The following is a 14,952-nucleotide window of genomic DNA, read 5'->3' on the forward strand; positions in this document are numbered from 1 at the left end:
GCCAGTCAATTAGCTTGCTGTCTTCAAAATAAAAACAGTTGAATGGTTCATTTGGCATACGGACATGTGCAATAATAGGACCATTTAAATTTCTCATATTCTAGACCATCTTGAGTGTAGGCTTATGGTATTTCGATCACAATTTCGGCTCACTCATTCAGTGCGATGTCAGCCATCTAAGTGAAATAATAAGATAAAGATGAATGAAGCTAGAGGCGTCAACGAGCTACACCTAGAAATCCGGGCAAAGTACTGCTTATGAGATCGGCCGAAAGGCAACAATGGCAACGTGCGGACACCAATTTCCACACCGCAACCATCAATGTTCCACAAGCTGGATTTTGGATCTCAAAATTAGAAAATCAGAGCTATCTGTTCAAACTTCCATCGTTTCCATTCTCTTTCTTCACCGTCAACTCCTTCCACCCATTCCACTCTTTTCACTCGAGGTTGTCGACAATCATGGTGCGTTCGATAGTGTTTATGCTATCGCTATGTGTGTTTCCGGGAATGATAAGCGCCCATAAAGCAACTTCATCACCTGGAAAGTATATCATAGAATTAGGAAATTCGCCAGATATCGATAGCTGTAAGTACCTGGTTCAAGGAGATGCGGAAATCCAAATCCAAATCATATTACTTACTTGATTGACATCGAAGATATCGACAAAATATTTGGTACATTGCAAGCAGCAGCACCTATTCCTATAAACAATACCATCCAACTCCTCAGCTACAGCCAAACAACTAAAAAACCCAGTAACGACTCAGTCCAGTTGTTACAAAATGTCAGCATTGGCGACTTTCGAGCAGTCACCGTTTCCGCTCATTCTCTCGACATTTTGCAAAAACTAGTCAAAGATCATCCTGATGTGCTGTCTATTGTGCCTGATGTTGATCTCACTTTCGACCTCCCGAAACCAACTGCCATTGGGTCTGAATATACCAAGCGATCTCTCAGAAAGGTACATTTGTAGAGTTAACTCAAGCGACTGTTGAACTTCGTTGGAAACTAACACTTAGCCTTGCAAATTTAGAGAAGCAACAATAATTTTCATGAATCCACCTATTACTCAAGGCAGTCAGGCGCACCTTGGAATTTGCTCCGCATATCCGAGCGTACCATAGGTGATACTCATAGCTATGGATATCGCAAAAGCGGAGGGTAAGTCTTTGCATTGTATTTCATAACGCTTAATGTTCAGTTATCTAAAGCGAATGTAAAGGCAAGGTGTCACCGTCTATGTCGTTGATGATGGAGTTGATATCTCCCACCCTGATTTTGGAGGCCGCGCCAAATTTGGATGGACTGCCATCCCCAAAGAGAAGAACAGCCCAGGAGGTGGTCATGGTAAGTCAATCACTAATATTTCGCAACTTTTCGATGGTGATGTCTCGCTAAAGACTCAATTGGCTTGCCACCGGTTCTATAGGAACTCATGTCTCAGGTATCATTGCTGGTAGCAAATATGGTGTTGCCAAAAAGGCACACTTGGTATCAGTCCAAGTGCTGGATAAAAATGGCAAAGGATCCATGTCGAATCTGATTGCTGGTCTCGACTGGGTTGCGAAACATGCCAAGCGAGGATCATCCATTGTCAATTTATCTCTGGGTGTTGCTAAGACCACGCCCGGTGCAAATGCCCTGAATCAAGGTATGAAGACATCAATGTCCCGTAGTACCATGGCTTCTTTCATGTTCTCATCTGGTTTTAATCCATTTAGCCGTTGATGCTCTCGTTAAAGCTGGTATTCCTGTCTTCGTCGCTGCTGGTAATTCTGCTAGGTAAACCGGGTTATTCCGTGCCGTACAATTCCATTGAAACAATCTGCTAATATTACCTTCAAACAGTGACGCATGCAACATCCTTCCCGCCGGTAACAAGAACGTATTTGCCGTCGCTGCTATTGACAATAAGGATGTAATGGATCCCAACGCTTGCTATGGAAAATGTGTCGATCTTTTCGCTCCAGGTGTAGACGTAACATCAGACTATTTGAACAATAAGGTTGCTACAATGTCTGGAAGTTCTATGGCGTAAGTTTAATTTAACCACACTAGACACTGAGAACAAGTGTAACTGACAGCACTTTTCTAAGGTCCCCACATATTGCTGGTCTGGCTGCAATCGAACTACCTTACATTAAATCCAAGAAACCCGCCGATGTCTACAAAGCGATCACCCATCGCGCCACTGCCAATCACATCAAGAATCTTAAGTCTCACACTGTTAATGGCATAGCGTACAGCAAATTTTAGACATACTAGAATTTGTAGCAATGCGTGCTAGCTATCAAAATAGCAAGTGATAATAAATTAGTTGCTTAATACATTACAGCTTTACTCTATAAGGATAGCACTAAAATCGAGTAGCCGGATCATAACCGGGAGAGTTCACTAGTGTTGTAACGCCCTTTGAAGATAGCAGAGTACCATAGGCTTCTAGTGAGACTTTGCCAAAGCTAGTACTATTATCCAATGGAACGACACCTATAGATAAAGTATTAGGTCCGTTGTGATTTAAAATGCCTTCTGGAATGTAGAATAGGCGTTGTGGACCGAGATCGTTTGCTGGAACATTGAAACTGAGCAAAATGCAGCTTGTGGTATAACGGGTTTACTTTTACCTACCATATTTTCCAAGCTTCCACCCATTCACGAATAGAACGGCTCGATATCGTTTGCTGGTATTATCTTCAAACCTTACACCAATGGGAACGTCATAATTTTCTGGAATGTCAAGATTGAAAGTTGTGCGATACCAAGAGAGTCCGGTCCTGTTCCTATCATCTGGTACTGAAACCTTCTCCCACTGCGAATCTGGGTAGCCGGGAAGGTGCCAACCCATTCTTTCTCCATACAATCCACCTTCATTGTATGGCCCACGGATTTTATCCACGATGTCTTCTCCGTTCAAATTACCTAGCAACAGCAGTTAGAGAGAGTATAATCTACCATAGCCTTTTCTTTGAATAACAACCTTGAACCTTCCACTCGATGCCATCAGGTTTGAGGCCGATCAATGATACATCTGTAAAACCACGTGGTTGTTTGTATGTGTCGTCTGCAGCACCATCCTCTTCGTGCCCAGTAGTCCATGCTAAAAGTGCCAACACATTTTTACCATTGGCATTCAGTATAGTTTTGTCGATAGCAAATGTTCCTGTGGGTGTCGTTTCACCTCCAAGGTACTCCCCATTCAACCAGGCAATCCAAGCACCGCCAGTTCCTGTGCTTGCAGTGATCATAATGTTTGTAACAGAATCGGAGTCATCAAATGTTCCTCGGAACCATAGGCTTCCATAGTGATAGCCTGAAAATGGATGTTGCGGTTAACATGAAAGATATATATTTCATACCTCTTGCTCATTCACTTTACCATATTCGTCACCATAGAGCACTGGGTATGTTGTCGGCTTGTATGGACTATTTGTACTTGTGTGGTTGGCGTTCATCCAGTCAGAATCATCAAATGACAGTTGCGTTTCTGGAGAGGCGCTAATGTACTGCCAGCTGGCTTTTGAAAGGTCGGTCAAAGTAATGTCAGCGCTGGGTCCCGGTATGAAGGACGTCCAGGTACCATAAGATGTGTTTCTTAGCTGAAGGGTTTGGTCGTTCCAGGTGATGGTGTTTATACTCTCAGAAGCGACAATTTCAATGTTAGTGTCTTGGTCTATGTCGCCATACAACGATAACGTGCTTCCTATTACTGAAGCATTGCGGACTAGATATGGTCCAGAAATGAGTACTCGCTCATCTGGTGCAATCTCAGGTGCCCACCATTTGGTCGCGCTTTCGTACCCAGCTACAAGGACCAAGAGGTCTTTGTTGGGTGATGAGATACATATTGGATTGGTGCCGTCGGGATGATGATAGTTGACCTGAAGGACATTGTTATTGTAGTCGCTTGTTACGTCAAAAGAACTACAAGTCAGATTGGCATCTCCAGAAGGATATTTCAGCGCAATTTCACCGGCATGTCCTTCATATGCATAAACCAGTAAAACATCTCGGGAATCTTGCACGATATGGGTAAAGATTTCACTTGTTGAATACACCAAATGTTGTGATCCAAAGTCGTAGTAAGCGGTGATGATTTTGGAATCTCGCCCATCTAGAGTCAAATAGGTACCCTTTTTGGCGGGAATAGAGTACCGACCATCTTCTGTACTTATGAATATATTAAAGCTAAAGAGATGACGTTAAGCGAATACTACCATTTATGCTCTGGCTCCTGTGTAACTTCACGCTTACTTGCTCACGCTTAAAGAAGACGCTATCAGATGCTGTGCTATGTAAAACTGTGTTTTAGTATTAGGGTCTTGTAGTGAGTCTACAAGGATAGCAAGGTTGGTCGAAAAGGCAGTACAGTGGTCTGTTGAAGTAAACGGCTTGACGGTGTTGATAAATGTAGCTAAACGTTTTATCAATACAATCATACATAGTGTCAATAATATTCAGATATAATGACTCACCTTGTAGCTTTACTTCATATGCCTTTGCAGTCATCATTCGAGGCTCTGATATTGAGGCTCCGTAATCGTAACTGGTATATACGGCTGAGGCTCATGAGATTCGGTACGAACGGGCAGCAACAAATTTTTGTCTTAACTCACTAGGCTCAGCCATATCTCCCCAAGTCGTTCCACCTAAAATGGTTGATGATCAATAAAATGGATGAGCTAAAATGACTGTCAATCAAAAATTACATACCATAGGCCATATACAGATTGTGAATGGTAGCTCCGTGGGCATAGTTGTTCTTGTAGAAAACCTTAGCGAAGCGCTCATTTACCAGTTGTTGGCAGCTGCCATAGCCAGGCCCACCTATTCAAGATAGTCATCAATTTCTATCACCCAATATAGTTCCTAAACATTCATCGGAAACACCTTACCCCATGGATCAAAAGCCCCTCCTGATTATGACAAAATGAATCAATAGTTCATCGTTTTAAACTATGAGCGTATAGCATTTCGTACCTTGGAACTCGTAGATTGCCAGTGGCTCACTTGGGTTCGTTACCTGATGAAATAGCCGGAAGATCTTTGGTGTTTTGAGGGGCCAGCTATCGGGATTACTGCAGTCAAATCCGACAGGGTATGAGTCAAAACCGTAAACATCGACGGAACCCTTGCCATTTGCAAAATTTCTCAAAGTTGCTGCGTCATTGAAAGTTGTTGGAACAACAATTCCATCGGCACGAACTTTCTCCTCTAGAGCTTGCATGTAGTTAGCATCCACATTGTAGGTATATTCGTTTTCTGCTCGTCAGTGTATGCGTTAGCGATGTAAAAGAAAGATCAAAGCCGGTTGTCAATTTGAAAAAATTCATTACCGATTTGGTATAGAATGATGGGACCGCCTTGATCGATTTGCTGTTTCTCAATGTAGGGATTGATGGCCGAAAAATATTCTTTCCAGTTTGCTTCGTACTCCTCATTGTTTTGCCTAGCTTTGCTCTTCATGTTAACCAGCCACCCTGGAAACCCTCCATTGTCAACTTCTGCATTGATCTGATCATTTCGTTATGATGAATGTCCAGCACGTTAGTACCTTGACGATAGCTGTAAACAATATTCGTCATCTTACATAAGGGCCCGGCCGAGCAATAACGTAAAGTCCCGCTTCTTGAGCCATCCGCAAACACTGTTCAATATCACGTATTCCTTCGAAATCATAATCGTCTTGCATGGATGAATGGTATGCCCAAGAAAAATACAACGATACAGTGTTGAATCCTAATGCTTTCATCTTTTGGAATACATCTCTCCATAAATCCGGTGAGGGTAGTCGAAAATACTGCGGGAATGAGAGTGTGAATGATGCCGTTTTATGTAGAGAACGTTGTAGACATGATCTTACATGAAATTCTCCCGAGAAAATGAACTTCCGCTCGCCATTGATCAATAGAGAGTATTTATCCCAAGTGACTTTGCTGGTAGTATTTGTTGCTGTCAGACTCAACACGACATTGATGAAAAAGATGACTACTACAGTCAATATTCCTTTTTGGAACATCTTTCCAGAACCAAAGAAACAGACCAAGATTTGTACCTGTTTATAAGTTTTTTGCGCAGTGTCCTGACCTCAAGTGTGAGAAACAGGGTACGCCTTAGACGGTTCCTGCCTTATATGGAGGTTGCTAGTCAGGCGCACGATCACCAACCTCTCTCGACCCGTGGTTTCAGATACTGCTGACTGGTGAATCAGCGTAGTTACAAATAGTAGTGATGAAGTTAAGGTGTGTTATCATTTCAATGAAAAAGCTCAGTAAATAAGTACAACTAGAGATTTCAGATCACCGAAGTATCAAAACAGGTAAAGCATCGAATATACAAGTTAGTGTCTAACCTCTAAGTTGATGTGGCTGAGCACGTGCAATGCAATGGCGTTGAGAATGATGGTGGACTGCATAATTGTCGCGCAAATGCCAGTGCTTCCTCGATGAGCGCAGAACCTTGTGAACGAATATATTTAGTTCTGAAGCAAAGACGACTGTGATCATGAAAAAACTCCTGATATGAAATAATGTATATACATGGTGCTTTCGTCTACTCTAGTCCTAAATATCGTACCGGATGAAATCATCCATCACTTTTCTAACAGCACAGATAGTTCAAAAACTTTCCATTTATTTTATAAATGATTTCACTATACTCAAAAAGATACACGCTCTGCATAAGAAGGTGAATCCACCATGCCAACAGTAGGCTTTGAAGAGAGTAGCTTTCCATACGGTTTGAGAGTGACTTCTCCTAAAGTCACCGCTTCGTCAACTGCAATGACACCAATAGCAATTGAATTTTTGCCATTATGGTTCAAAAGACCTTCAGGGAGATAGAACAGTGTTTGTGGCCCCAAGTCGTTAGCTGCAAACAATAAATTTTTGATTCAATAATGGTAAAAGCAATGCGGTGTTTCGCCCAGAGTATGTTGACTTACCATATTTTCCAAGTTGCCAACCATTGATAAAAAGCAGTGCTCGATAGCGCTCAGTTTTGGTATCACTGAATTGGATACCCATTGGAACATCGTAATTCTTGGGAAAATCGAGCTCAAATGTAGTGCGATACCACGAAACACCAGGTTTTGCTTTAGTGTCTGGAACAGTTGCGTCCCCCCAAGTCTCATCAGGATACTCTGGTAGGTGCCATCCCATGCGCTCACCATATAGACCACCTTCATTTAATGCACCACGGACGGTGTCAGCAATATCTTGCCCACCACTGTTGCCTAAAAATTGACGTGGGCATAGTTCATGTGAGAACCTTGGCATATAGTAAAATGTAGATGCTAAACGTACCTTGGATCTTCCAGGTTATTTCAGTAGTCTGACTTCCAAGTAAGCTCACATCAGAAAAACCTCTTGGCTGTTTATATTCGTCGTTTGTAACAAAATCTTCTTGATGACCAGTAGTCCACAATAGAAGCAAAATAACATTCTCCTCTGCTTGGCGAAGAACTGTATCATTCAATTGAAATTCGTAAAAATGGTTTGTCATTCCACCGAGATAATCCCCATTTAGCCAAGCAATCCACGCAGATCCAGGTCCCATTGTGGCATTGACTTTCAACCCAGTTATGTCTGATGTGGCGTTGAATTTACCGCGAAACCATAGGCTCCCAGTGTGATAACCTACAGACAGTTGAACATGTGTAAATATGTGCAGCTTTCAAAAAGGAAATGCCCATTATGTGTTGCATACCATAGTCATCTGCATAAAGTACGGGAAGGTTCATTGGTTGCCGTGGGTTATTAGTCGCTTGGTGATCGGCAGGAACCCAGTTTGTGTCATTAAAGTCGTTGGCTGTTTCAGGCGAGGCAGGGCTGTACTTCCATGTTGCTTGCGCCAAGTCAGGGATTTCTACATCTTGTTCTGGCCCAGGAAGCTGACCAGTTAGGGTGCCGTACTGTGTAGGCGTAACCACTACATGGATTCCATTCCAGGTAACCTCACTGATCACTTCTGAAACAATGATCTCAATGTCGGTAGTAACATCAGTATCGCCCATTAATACCAATTGACTTCCTTCAATTTCAGCGCTGCGAACAAGGTACGGTCCAGATACAAGAACCGTTTCACCTCCGGAGCTTTGGGGTGCCCACCATCTTAATGCACTACTATATCCTGATACAATCAATAGCATTTCGCTTCCGTCTTCCGAAGGAGTGGTAGAAATATAAGTGCTACCTTCAGGATGAATGTAGTTGACTTGTAGCACATTATGATCGAACGAGTTAGAAACATTTGCATCCACTCCATATGCTTGGATGTCGCCGGATACCGAAGTAATAGCAAATTCGCCGTGTTCGCCTTCATAAGCATATACAAGAATCACATCACGGGAATCTTGCTTGATGTGGGTGAATATTTCGCTGGTTGAATAAAGCAAGTGTTGCGAACCAAAGTCATAGCTAGCGGTAAGTATCTTCGCATCCCGTCCGTTCAAGGTGATATGAGTGTCAAGTTTGCGAGGTATGGCAAATTCACCATCCGCCGTATTGAGCTTAATATGAAAACTTGGTGAGAACATCAGTAAGAAGTTGATGATAGAGGGATTATGGTTGTCAAAATAAGCTTACTTATCAGCGTTTGTGGTGTTAGTGACTTGGTGTTGAACGATATAAAAAGTGGTTGCTCCGCTGACGTCTCTCAGCCCGTCCACTCGAATGGCAAAGTTGTCTACTTCAGCCGTGATATTGGTTGTAGTCAAAAACGGTTTGACATCGCGCAGGAAAGTTGCTATGAAGTAACAGTTATTAGGTACTAAACTGAGTCTCATTTTTGTCGTAAGATTTTAAAGATGATTCAATAGTACCTTGTAGCTTAATCTCATATGCCTTTGGAGTCATCAGACGAGCTTCTGATATTGGTGCTCCGTAGTCATAGCTAGTATAAACGGCTAAATTGCGTCGGATCAGAATTCATAAAGCTTGAAAGCAGATTGAGAGAATTCATTACTCACATGATGTAGGGCTCTCTCCCCAGCTGTTGTGGTCAAAACGTACGGGATAGAAGGGTCAGTCATTTCGTTTTGCCTCCGCAAGAAAAACCAAAGTCTCTCTATATTCATTTTTACCTTGTACCTCCTACAACAAAAATGATCAGTGTGCGTCAGTAAGAGTTAAAGTCACTTTCTGAGTCTTACCATAAGCCATATACAGATTCTGAATAGTTGCGCCTTGAGCGTAGTTGTTCTTGTAGAACACTTTCGCAAATTGTTCATTTACTAACTTTCGGCAATTGTCATATCCTGGCCCCTAAGATAAAGTTAATGAATGCATAATGTGACATGAACCAACTGGATTTATACTGACACCCCAGGGATCAAATGCTCCTCCTACAAAAAGGCATTAGTCACGGAAAATGTAATCGGATCCTAGCTTTACAACTCTACCTTGGAATTCGTAAAGCGCCATTGGTTGAGTCGGGTTCACATTAGCATGAAATTCTCGATAATATGTACTAGCGTTGACTGGCCATATATCAGGGTTTCTGCAGTCAAATTGAACTGGGTACCCATCCCATCCATAGATATCAACGGATCCTTCGCCACGAGCAAAATGGTCACCGGGCCAAGGATCATTGAATGTGGAGGGTACAGTCATACCATCCTCTCTGAATTTGTCTGCAATAGCTTGCATGTAAGAGGGGTCTATACCATAAGCGTATTCGTTTTCTGTAATTTTTTTTTATCAGTTCTACTGATTATGTACTCAAACTTTACATAGTCAATTGCATATACCAACCTATTTGATTGAGGATGATGGCACCGCCTTTGTCGATTTGATTAGGTACAAGATACTTGTCTACTTCTGTTAGCCATTCCTTCCATGCCGTTTCATATTCAGGATTTCCTACTCTTGCTTTGCTTTTCATCGTTGTTAGCCACCCCGGATATCCACCTTCTGAAACCTCAGCGTTGATCTAGAGGCTACAGTCAGAATAATATGACTTCATATTACATATATGAAATGTGCACATACATAAGGACCTGCTCGAGAGATTACATTGATGCCGTACTTCTTCGCAGTTTCCAAAAGTCTTGAAAGGTCCCTAACACCTTCAAAGTCATACACTCCTTGCTTTGGAGAATGGTATCCCCAATAAAAATAGATGGAGGCAGTGTTGAAACCTAGAGCCTTGAATTTTTCAAAAATGTCATCCCAAAGACCTGGCGATGGTAGGCGATAGTACTGGTAATTACGAGCGTTGAAGTCAGTGTCACTTTTATAGTTTTACGAAAAGTTCATGCTTACGTGGAACTCTCCTGAAAAGATAAATTGCCTTTCACCATTGATCTTCAGCGAATACTGATCCCAGGTGACCGGTTTAATAGAGTTGACTGCAGAGCTATTCAAGCCTGAAGCGGCCCCAATTAATGATAACACCAAGGATATGCTCGTGAAGAGCTTTTTTACAGGCATCGAAATTAGATTTTGCAATACGTGTTTCCAAGCGAAATATAACGATGCTGATTTTACTATGCTATTAAAATAGGTGTATCGAAATAACTAAACGTTTGATTGAAAAAGTTGAGTTCGGCGAGTGAAATGGGTATTTATATTGCAAAAAAAAGAAGCGGCTAAGAAAGCTAATTCTATTTCGTGCCGAGGGACGAGCTCAATGTAAAAAATTTCCATAATGGATTGGTTTCGGCGGTATATCCCCTTCGCCACATTTCTACCCAAGGCACAGCTGGTCACCTAGGTCATTCTCCGATAAATCGCAGTATGGGCATAATTTCACTTTCCAATAGGCAGAATTGATCAGCTTCAAGCTTATTTTTTAGTTAGAAAGAAAAATAAGCAGTAAGCAAGGAAAGATAATACATCTATTTGGGAGAACAATGTCTGCCAGTCAAGATTGTACCCTGATAAGTGGCTATGACTGACTTAAAGTAATATCTATAGAACATCATCTACTTCTAAACCAAATCAATGGCTTGATTTACGGGAGGCATATGTTGGAGAGTTGACTACTCCAACAGTAGGCTTGCCCGAGAGAAGCTTGGCATACGGTTCAATGGTTACCTCTCCAAGAGTCACTTCTTCATCAACGGCAACGACGCCAATAGCAATAGTGTTTTCACCATGGTGATTCAAAATACCTTCAGGTACATAGAATAGTGTTTGTGGACCCAAGTCATTTGCTATAGTGGTGCAAGGAACTTAGTCAGTTGCAGGCCAAACTATTGATTGCTGGTGGAAACGTACTTACCAAATTTACCGAATTGCCATCCGTTGATGAACAGCAATGCACGAAGGCGCTCAGTGCTGCTGCTCTCCTTGAAGCGAATACCAAGAGGAACATCGTGATTCTTTGGAATATTGAGATCGAATGTGGTACGATACCAGGAGACGCCGGATCGCTTGGTATCTGGTAGGGATACCTTCTTCCAGTTTTGATCTGGGTATCCGGGAAGGTGCCAACCCATACGTTCACCATAAAGTCCTCCTTCATTCAATGCGCCACGAACAGTATCAACAATGTTTTCACCACCAAGGTTTCCTAAAACAACATATCATCGTTAGCCACAAAATTCCAAGCAAAATCTTTGGTTTGAAAATCTATTAGTACCTTGCACTTTCCACGAAATGGGAGTCTTCTTACTGCCAGTCAAACTGACTTCAGTAAAACCTCTTGGGGTCTTGTACTGATCATTCACATTCCAATCTTCTTCGTGTCCAGTAGTCCACATCAATAGAGAAAGAACGTTATCTCCAGATTTCTCAAGGTCGGATTGTTTAATACTGAAATCCTTGACAATATCAGTTTCTCCACCAAGGTACTTTCCATTTAACCAAGCAACCCATGCGGAACCATATCCCATGGTAGCGTTGACTTTAATTCCAGATATATCTGAAGAAGACTTGAATTTACCACGGAACCAGAGACTTCCAGTGTGATAACCTACAAATAACCATATACATATTAGACCTTGTGCATAGACACTGTTTCTCCAAAAAAATTAATATTCGTACCATAATCATCGGAATAGAGGACAGGCAATGATGTCGGAGGGAAGGGGTTTGTGGTGGTTTTATGATCAGCAGCAACCCACTTGGAATCGTCAAAGTCGTTTGTTGTCTCAGGAGAGGCTGGACTGTACTTCCAGGTAGACTTTGTCAAGTCAGGAAGTTTGATGTTCTTGTTAGGGCCAGAAACCTTGCCAGTGAGTGTTCCATATTTGGTTGATTTGACAGAAACATTAACTCCGTTCCATGTAACTTGCTTGACAGCGCTAGATACAACAATTTCAAGGTTGGTGGTTGCATCTGTATCACCAGTCAAAGCCAAGCGCTTTCCATTGATCTCGGCACTACGGACCAAGTAAGGACCAGAAATAAGAACAGTCTCGCCTTTGGAGGTTTGAGGAGCCCACCACTTGACTGCTGTGTCGTATCCAGATACGATCAACAACAACTCTTTTCCGTTCTTTCCAGTAGCAGAAATGAAAGCGCTACCATGAGGGTACTTGTAGTTAATTTGGAGGACGTTCTTGTTGAGAGTGCTTGAGACACCTGCAGAGGTTCCGTACGCCTGTACTTTATTGGCCGATGAGGTGATGGCAACCTCGCCATCCTCACCTTCATATGCGTACACAAGGAGCACATCGCGAGCATCCTGTTGAGTATGAGTGAATATGTCACTAGTGGCATAAAGCAAATGTTGCGATCCAAAGTCATAGCTAGCTGTGATGATTTTTGCATCGCGACCGTTCAGAGTGATTGCAGTGCCAGACTTGCGAGGAACAGCGAACTTGCCATCGTTTGTATCAACAGTAACATGGAACCTAGAATTTGTTCTTTAGAATCTCATTCAGAAGATATGGTATGGACCACCCAAAAGTACTTACTTGTCGACGTTGGTGGTGTTGCTAAAAGCATGTTGCACGATGTAGAAAGTGGTGTCACTGCTAATATCCTTGATACCATCCACACGGATAGCATCGTTGTCAACTTCGGCAGTGGTGTTTGTGGTGGACACGAAAGGCTTGACATCACGCAAGAACGCACCTATAAAGTTAAGTATTAATAAAATAAAACTCTATATTGTTTTCTCGTGCGTTTGACTAGACAAGCTGGATACATTCTTACCTTGAAGCTTGATTTCATATGCCTTGGGAGTCATTAAGCCGGCCTCGGTAATAGGCGAACCGTAATCATAACTAGTGTAGACGGCTAAATGCTCATATGTAAGAAACGCTGACAGTTTTTATCAAAACGATAGACATGATATGTACCTGTAGTTGGAATTTCTCCCCAGCTGAGGTAAAGAAAAGAAAGCAGGTTTAGCAAGGTGGATTGATTACCAAATTATAATTTCGAAAAAGCCATTACCTTGTGCCACCTAAATAATGGACAAAGCATGGTCAGCCTCTGTTCAAAAGTGAACCCACATATTTCAATAAACCTACCATAACCCATATACAAACTCTGTATTGTTGCTCCTTGGGCATAGTTGTTCTTGTAGAAGATCTTTGCAAATCTTTCATTGGTAAGTTCGCGGCATTTTTCAAAACCAGCTCCCTAAACCGAGCGTTAGCAATAATTTCCGTGAAGTATAATTTTGATATCAAGTGGAACACATACACCCCAACCATCTATGGCTCCACCTTGGAACTCGTAGAGAGCCATTGGCTCCGTCGGGTTAGTGGAATCACGGAAATCTCTGAAATATGTGCTGACGTTACTTGGCCATACGTCAGGGTGACTGCAGTCAAAGAGAACAGGATAGCTGTCCCAGCCATAGATATCAACAGCCCCTTCACCAGTAGCCCAATGTCCTCCGGTCCATGGGTCATTAAAGGTTGTCGGTACGTCCATACCGTCTTTTTTGTACTTATCTGCCAAGGCAACCATGTAGCTAGGATCCAATCCGACAGCGTACTCGTTTTCTACATACATCACTGTCAATGATGAAACACCTTTGTACCAAGATGCTATTGCATTACTTACCGAGTTGATTGAGAATGATTGGACCACCGTTACCAATTTGATTAGGAACAAGGTGCTTATCTACAGCTGTCAACCATTCCTTCCATGCTTCGTCGTAAGATGGGTTGCTGGTACGTGCTGTTCCGTTAATGGTGGTCAGCCATCCAGGAAAACCTCCTTCCGAAACTTCGGCATTGATCTGTTTATCTCAGTCAGCACAGTAATTTATCACAATGCCCGCCTTGAATAGTACTTACGTATGGACCCGCACGAGAGATAATATTGATACCATACTTCTTGGCAGTTTCTAAGAACTTTGAAATATCTCTGACACCTTCAAAGTCATACACTCCTTGCTTTGGAGAATGGTAACCCCAATAAAAGTATATAGATGCGGTGTTGAAGTTGAGTGCCTTGAACTTCTCAAAAATGTCAGCCCATAGATCCGGTGAAGGCAGGCGATAATACTAAAATCCATCAAGTGTTAAAGTCTTTTACGTCCACTATATCAATGCAATGTAAAAGTGCTTACATGGAACTCTCCTGAAAACGTGAAAAGGCGTTCACCGTTAATTTTCAAGGAATACTTGTCCCAAGTGACAATCTTGCTGGAGTCGACAGTGCTTCCTGACACCACTCCAACCAGGGATAGTGCAAGAGAAATGCTTGCGACAAGTTTCTTTGCAACCATAATTTCACTAATCAATGCAACGTGCCTGAAACCGCTGAGCGAAGAAATAAGTGGGGGTTTTATTCAAGCGCCATGGCAATTTCCCCATGGAGTAAACTTTTGAGTTCAAATGTCACATCCAAAATTAATGCGAGCGTACCGTGGTTGCCGAACTGAGATCTTCACAGCTTTGAGTCCTTACAATCTTTAGCTCTAGCACCATAAGCTCATGCCGGGTACGACATTGACTCAACAACGTTCAATATGTACTGAATGCATCTCCTACTTGTTGGCTTGTGATGTACAATAAGTTTAGGTTGTGCAGTATTCCCCACACT

The 14,952-nt window shown here is 42.3% G+C and overlaps 4 protein-coding genes across 4 annotated transcripts; 1 reads left to right on the top strand and 3 right to left on the bottom strand.

The window, feature by feature from the left end:
• Positions 1 to 734: 734 nt before the first annotated feature.
• K450DRAFT_244857 (uncharacterized protein) lies at positions 735 to 2,602 on the top strand. Its single transcript, XM_051589654.1, has 7 exons — positions 735 to 965; positions 1,040 to 1,165; positions 1,227 to 1,351; positions 1,434 to 1,655; positions 1,726 to 1,786; positions 1,853 to 2,038; positions 2,101 to 2,602. Exons 1-7 carry the CDS (start codon positions 871 to 873, stop codon positions 2,258 to 2,260), a joined length of 975 nt encoding a protein of 324 aa, XP_051443861.1. The 5' UTR covers positions 735 to 870; the 3' UTR covers positions 2,261 to 2,602.
• Positions 2,089 to 6,032, bottom strand: K450DRAFT_300777 (uncharacterized protein). The gene is made up of 12 exons (XM_051593729.1): positions 5,592 to 6,032; positions 5,338 to 5,515; positions 4,982 to 5,263; positions 4,897 to 4,917; positions 4,715 to 4,828; positions 4,618 to 4,650; positions 4,477 to 4,560; positions 4,256 to 4,415; positions 3,381 to 4,189; positions 2,982 to 3,314; positions 2,633 to 2,923; positions 2,089 to 2,572 (listed from the first exon to the last, which is right to left on the bottom strand). The coding sequence occupies exons 1-12, from the start codon at positions 6,018 to 6,020 to the stop codon at positions 2,361 to 2,363; spliced, it is 2,946 nt and encodes a 981-aa protein (XP_051443862.1). The 5' UTR covers positions 6,021 to 6,032; the 3' UTR covers positions 2,089 to 2,360.
• A 747-nt stretch (positions 6,033 to 6,779) lies between these two features.
• K450DRAFT_156599 (uncharacterized protein) lies at positions 6,780 to 10,332 on the bottom strand (the record flags this gene model as incomplete). Its single annotated transcript, XM_051583975.1, has 14 exons — positions 6,780 to 6,871; positions 6,945 to 7,235; positions 7,306 to 7,638; positions 7,709 to 8,523; positions 8,587 to 8,746; positions 8,823 to 8,906; positions 8,970 to 8,992; positions 9,084 to 9,093; positions 9,153 to 9,264; positions 9,322 to 9,344; positions 9,402 to 9,683; positions 9,754 to 9,931; positions 9,991 to 10,200; positions 10,264 to 10,332. Coding segments are annotated over 14 exons (2,682 nt in total), but the record flags the coding sequence as incomplete, so codon positions are not given.
• Positions 10,333 to 10,941: 609 nt separating this feature from the next.
• K450DRAFT_300778 (uncharacterized protein) lies at positions 10,942 to 14,749 on the bottom strand (the record flags this gene model as incomplete). The annotated part of the gene is made up of 13 exons (XM_051593730.1): positions 14,477 to 14,749; positions 14,202 to 14,411; positions 13,966 to 14,143; positions 13,600 to 13,904; positions 13,425 to 13,536; positions 13,348 to 13,357; positions 13,251 to 13,273; positions 13,105 to 13,188; positions 12,864 to 13,023; positions 11,989 to 12,800; positions 11,585 to 11,917; positions 11,225 to 11,515; positions 10,942 to 11,156 (listed from the first exon to the last, which is right to left on the bottom strand). The coding sequence occupies exons 1-13, from the start codon at positions 14,633 to 14,635 to the stop codon at positions 10,942 to 10,944; spliced, it is 2,892 nt and encodes a 963-aa protein (XP_051443864.1). The 5' UTR covers positions 14,636 to 14,749.
• Between the last annotated feature and the right edge of the window lie 203 nt (positions 14,750 to 14,952).

Source organism: Umbelopsis ramanniana, assembly GCF_025399195.1.
Source record: "Umbelopsis ramanniana AG unplaced genomic scaffold K450scaffold_34, whole genome shotgun sequence".
In the NCBI taxonomy this organism is placed as follows: Eukaryota; Fungi; Mucoromycota; class Umbelopsidomycetes; order Umbelopsidales; family Umbelopsidaceae; genus Umbelopsis; species Umbelopsis ramanniana.

Bases quoted from the DNA above. Each gene is read 5' to 3' on its own strand.
- K450DRAFT_244857 (XM_051589654.1), top strand. From the start codon at position 871: ATGTGCTGTCTATTGTGCCTGATGTTGATCTCACTTTCGACCTCCCGA. The intron at 1,166-1,226 runs GTAAGTCTTTGC...GCGAATGTAAAG, and splicing joins GGATATCGCAAAAGCGGAGG to GCAAGGTGTCACCGTCTATG. The intron at 1,352-1,433 runs GTAAGTCAATCA...CCGGTTCTATAG, and splicing joins CAGCCCAGGAGGTGGTCATG to GAACTCATGTCTCAGGTATC.
- K450DRAFT_300777 (XM_051593729.1), bottom strand. From the start codon at position 6,020: ATGTTCCAAAAAGGAATATTGACTGTAGTAGTCATCTTTTTCATCAAT. The intron at 4,918-4,981 runs GTACGAAATGCT...TGTCATAATCAG, and splicing joins GGCAATCTACGAGTTCCAAG to GAGGGGCTTTTGATCCATGG. The intron at 4,190-4,255 runs GTAAGCGTGAAG...TCATCTCTTTAG, and splicing joins TCTTCTTTAAGCGTGAGCAA to CTTTAATATATTCATAAGTA.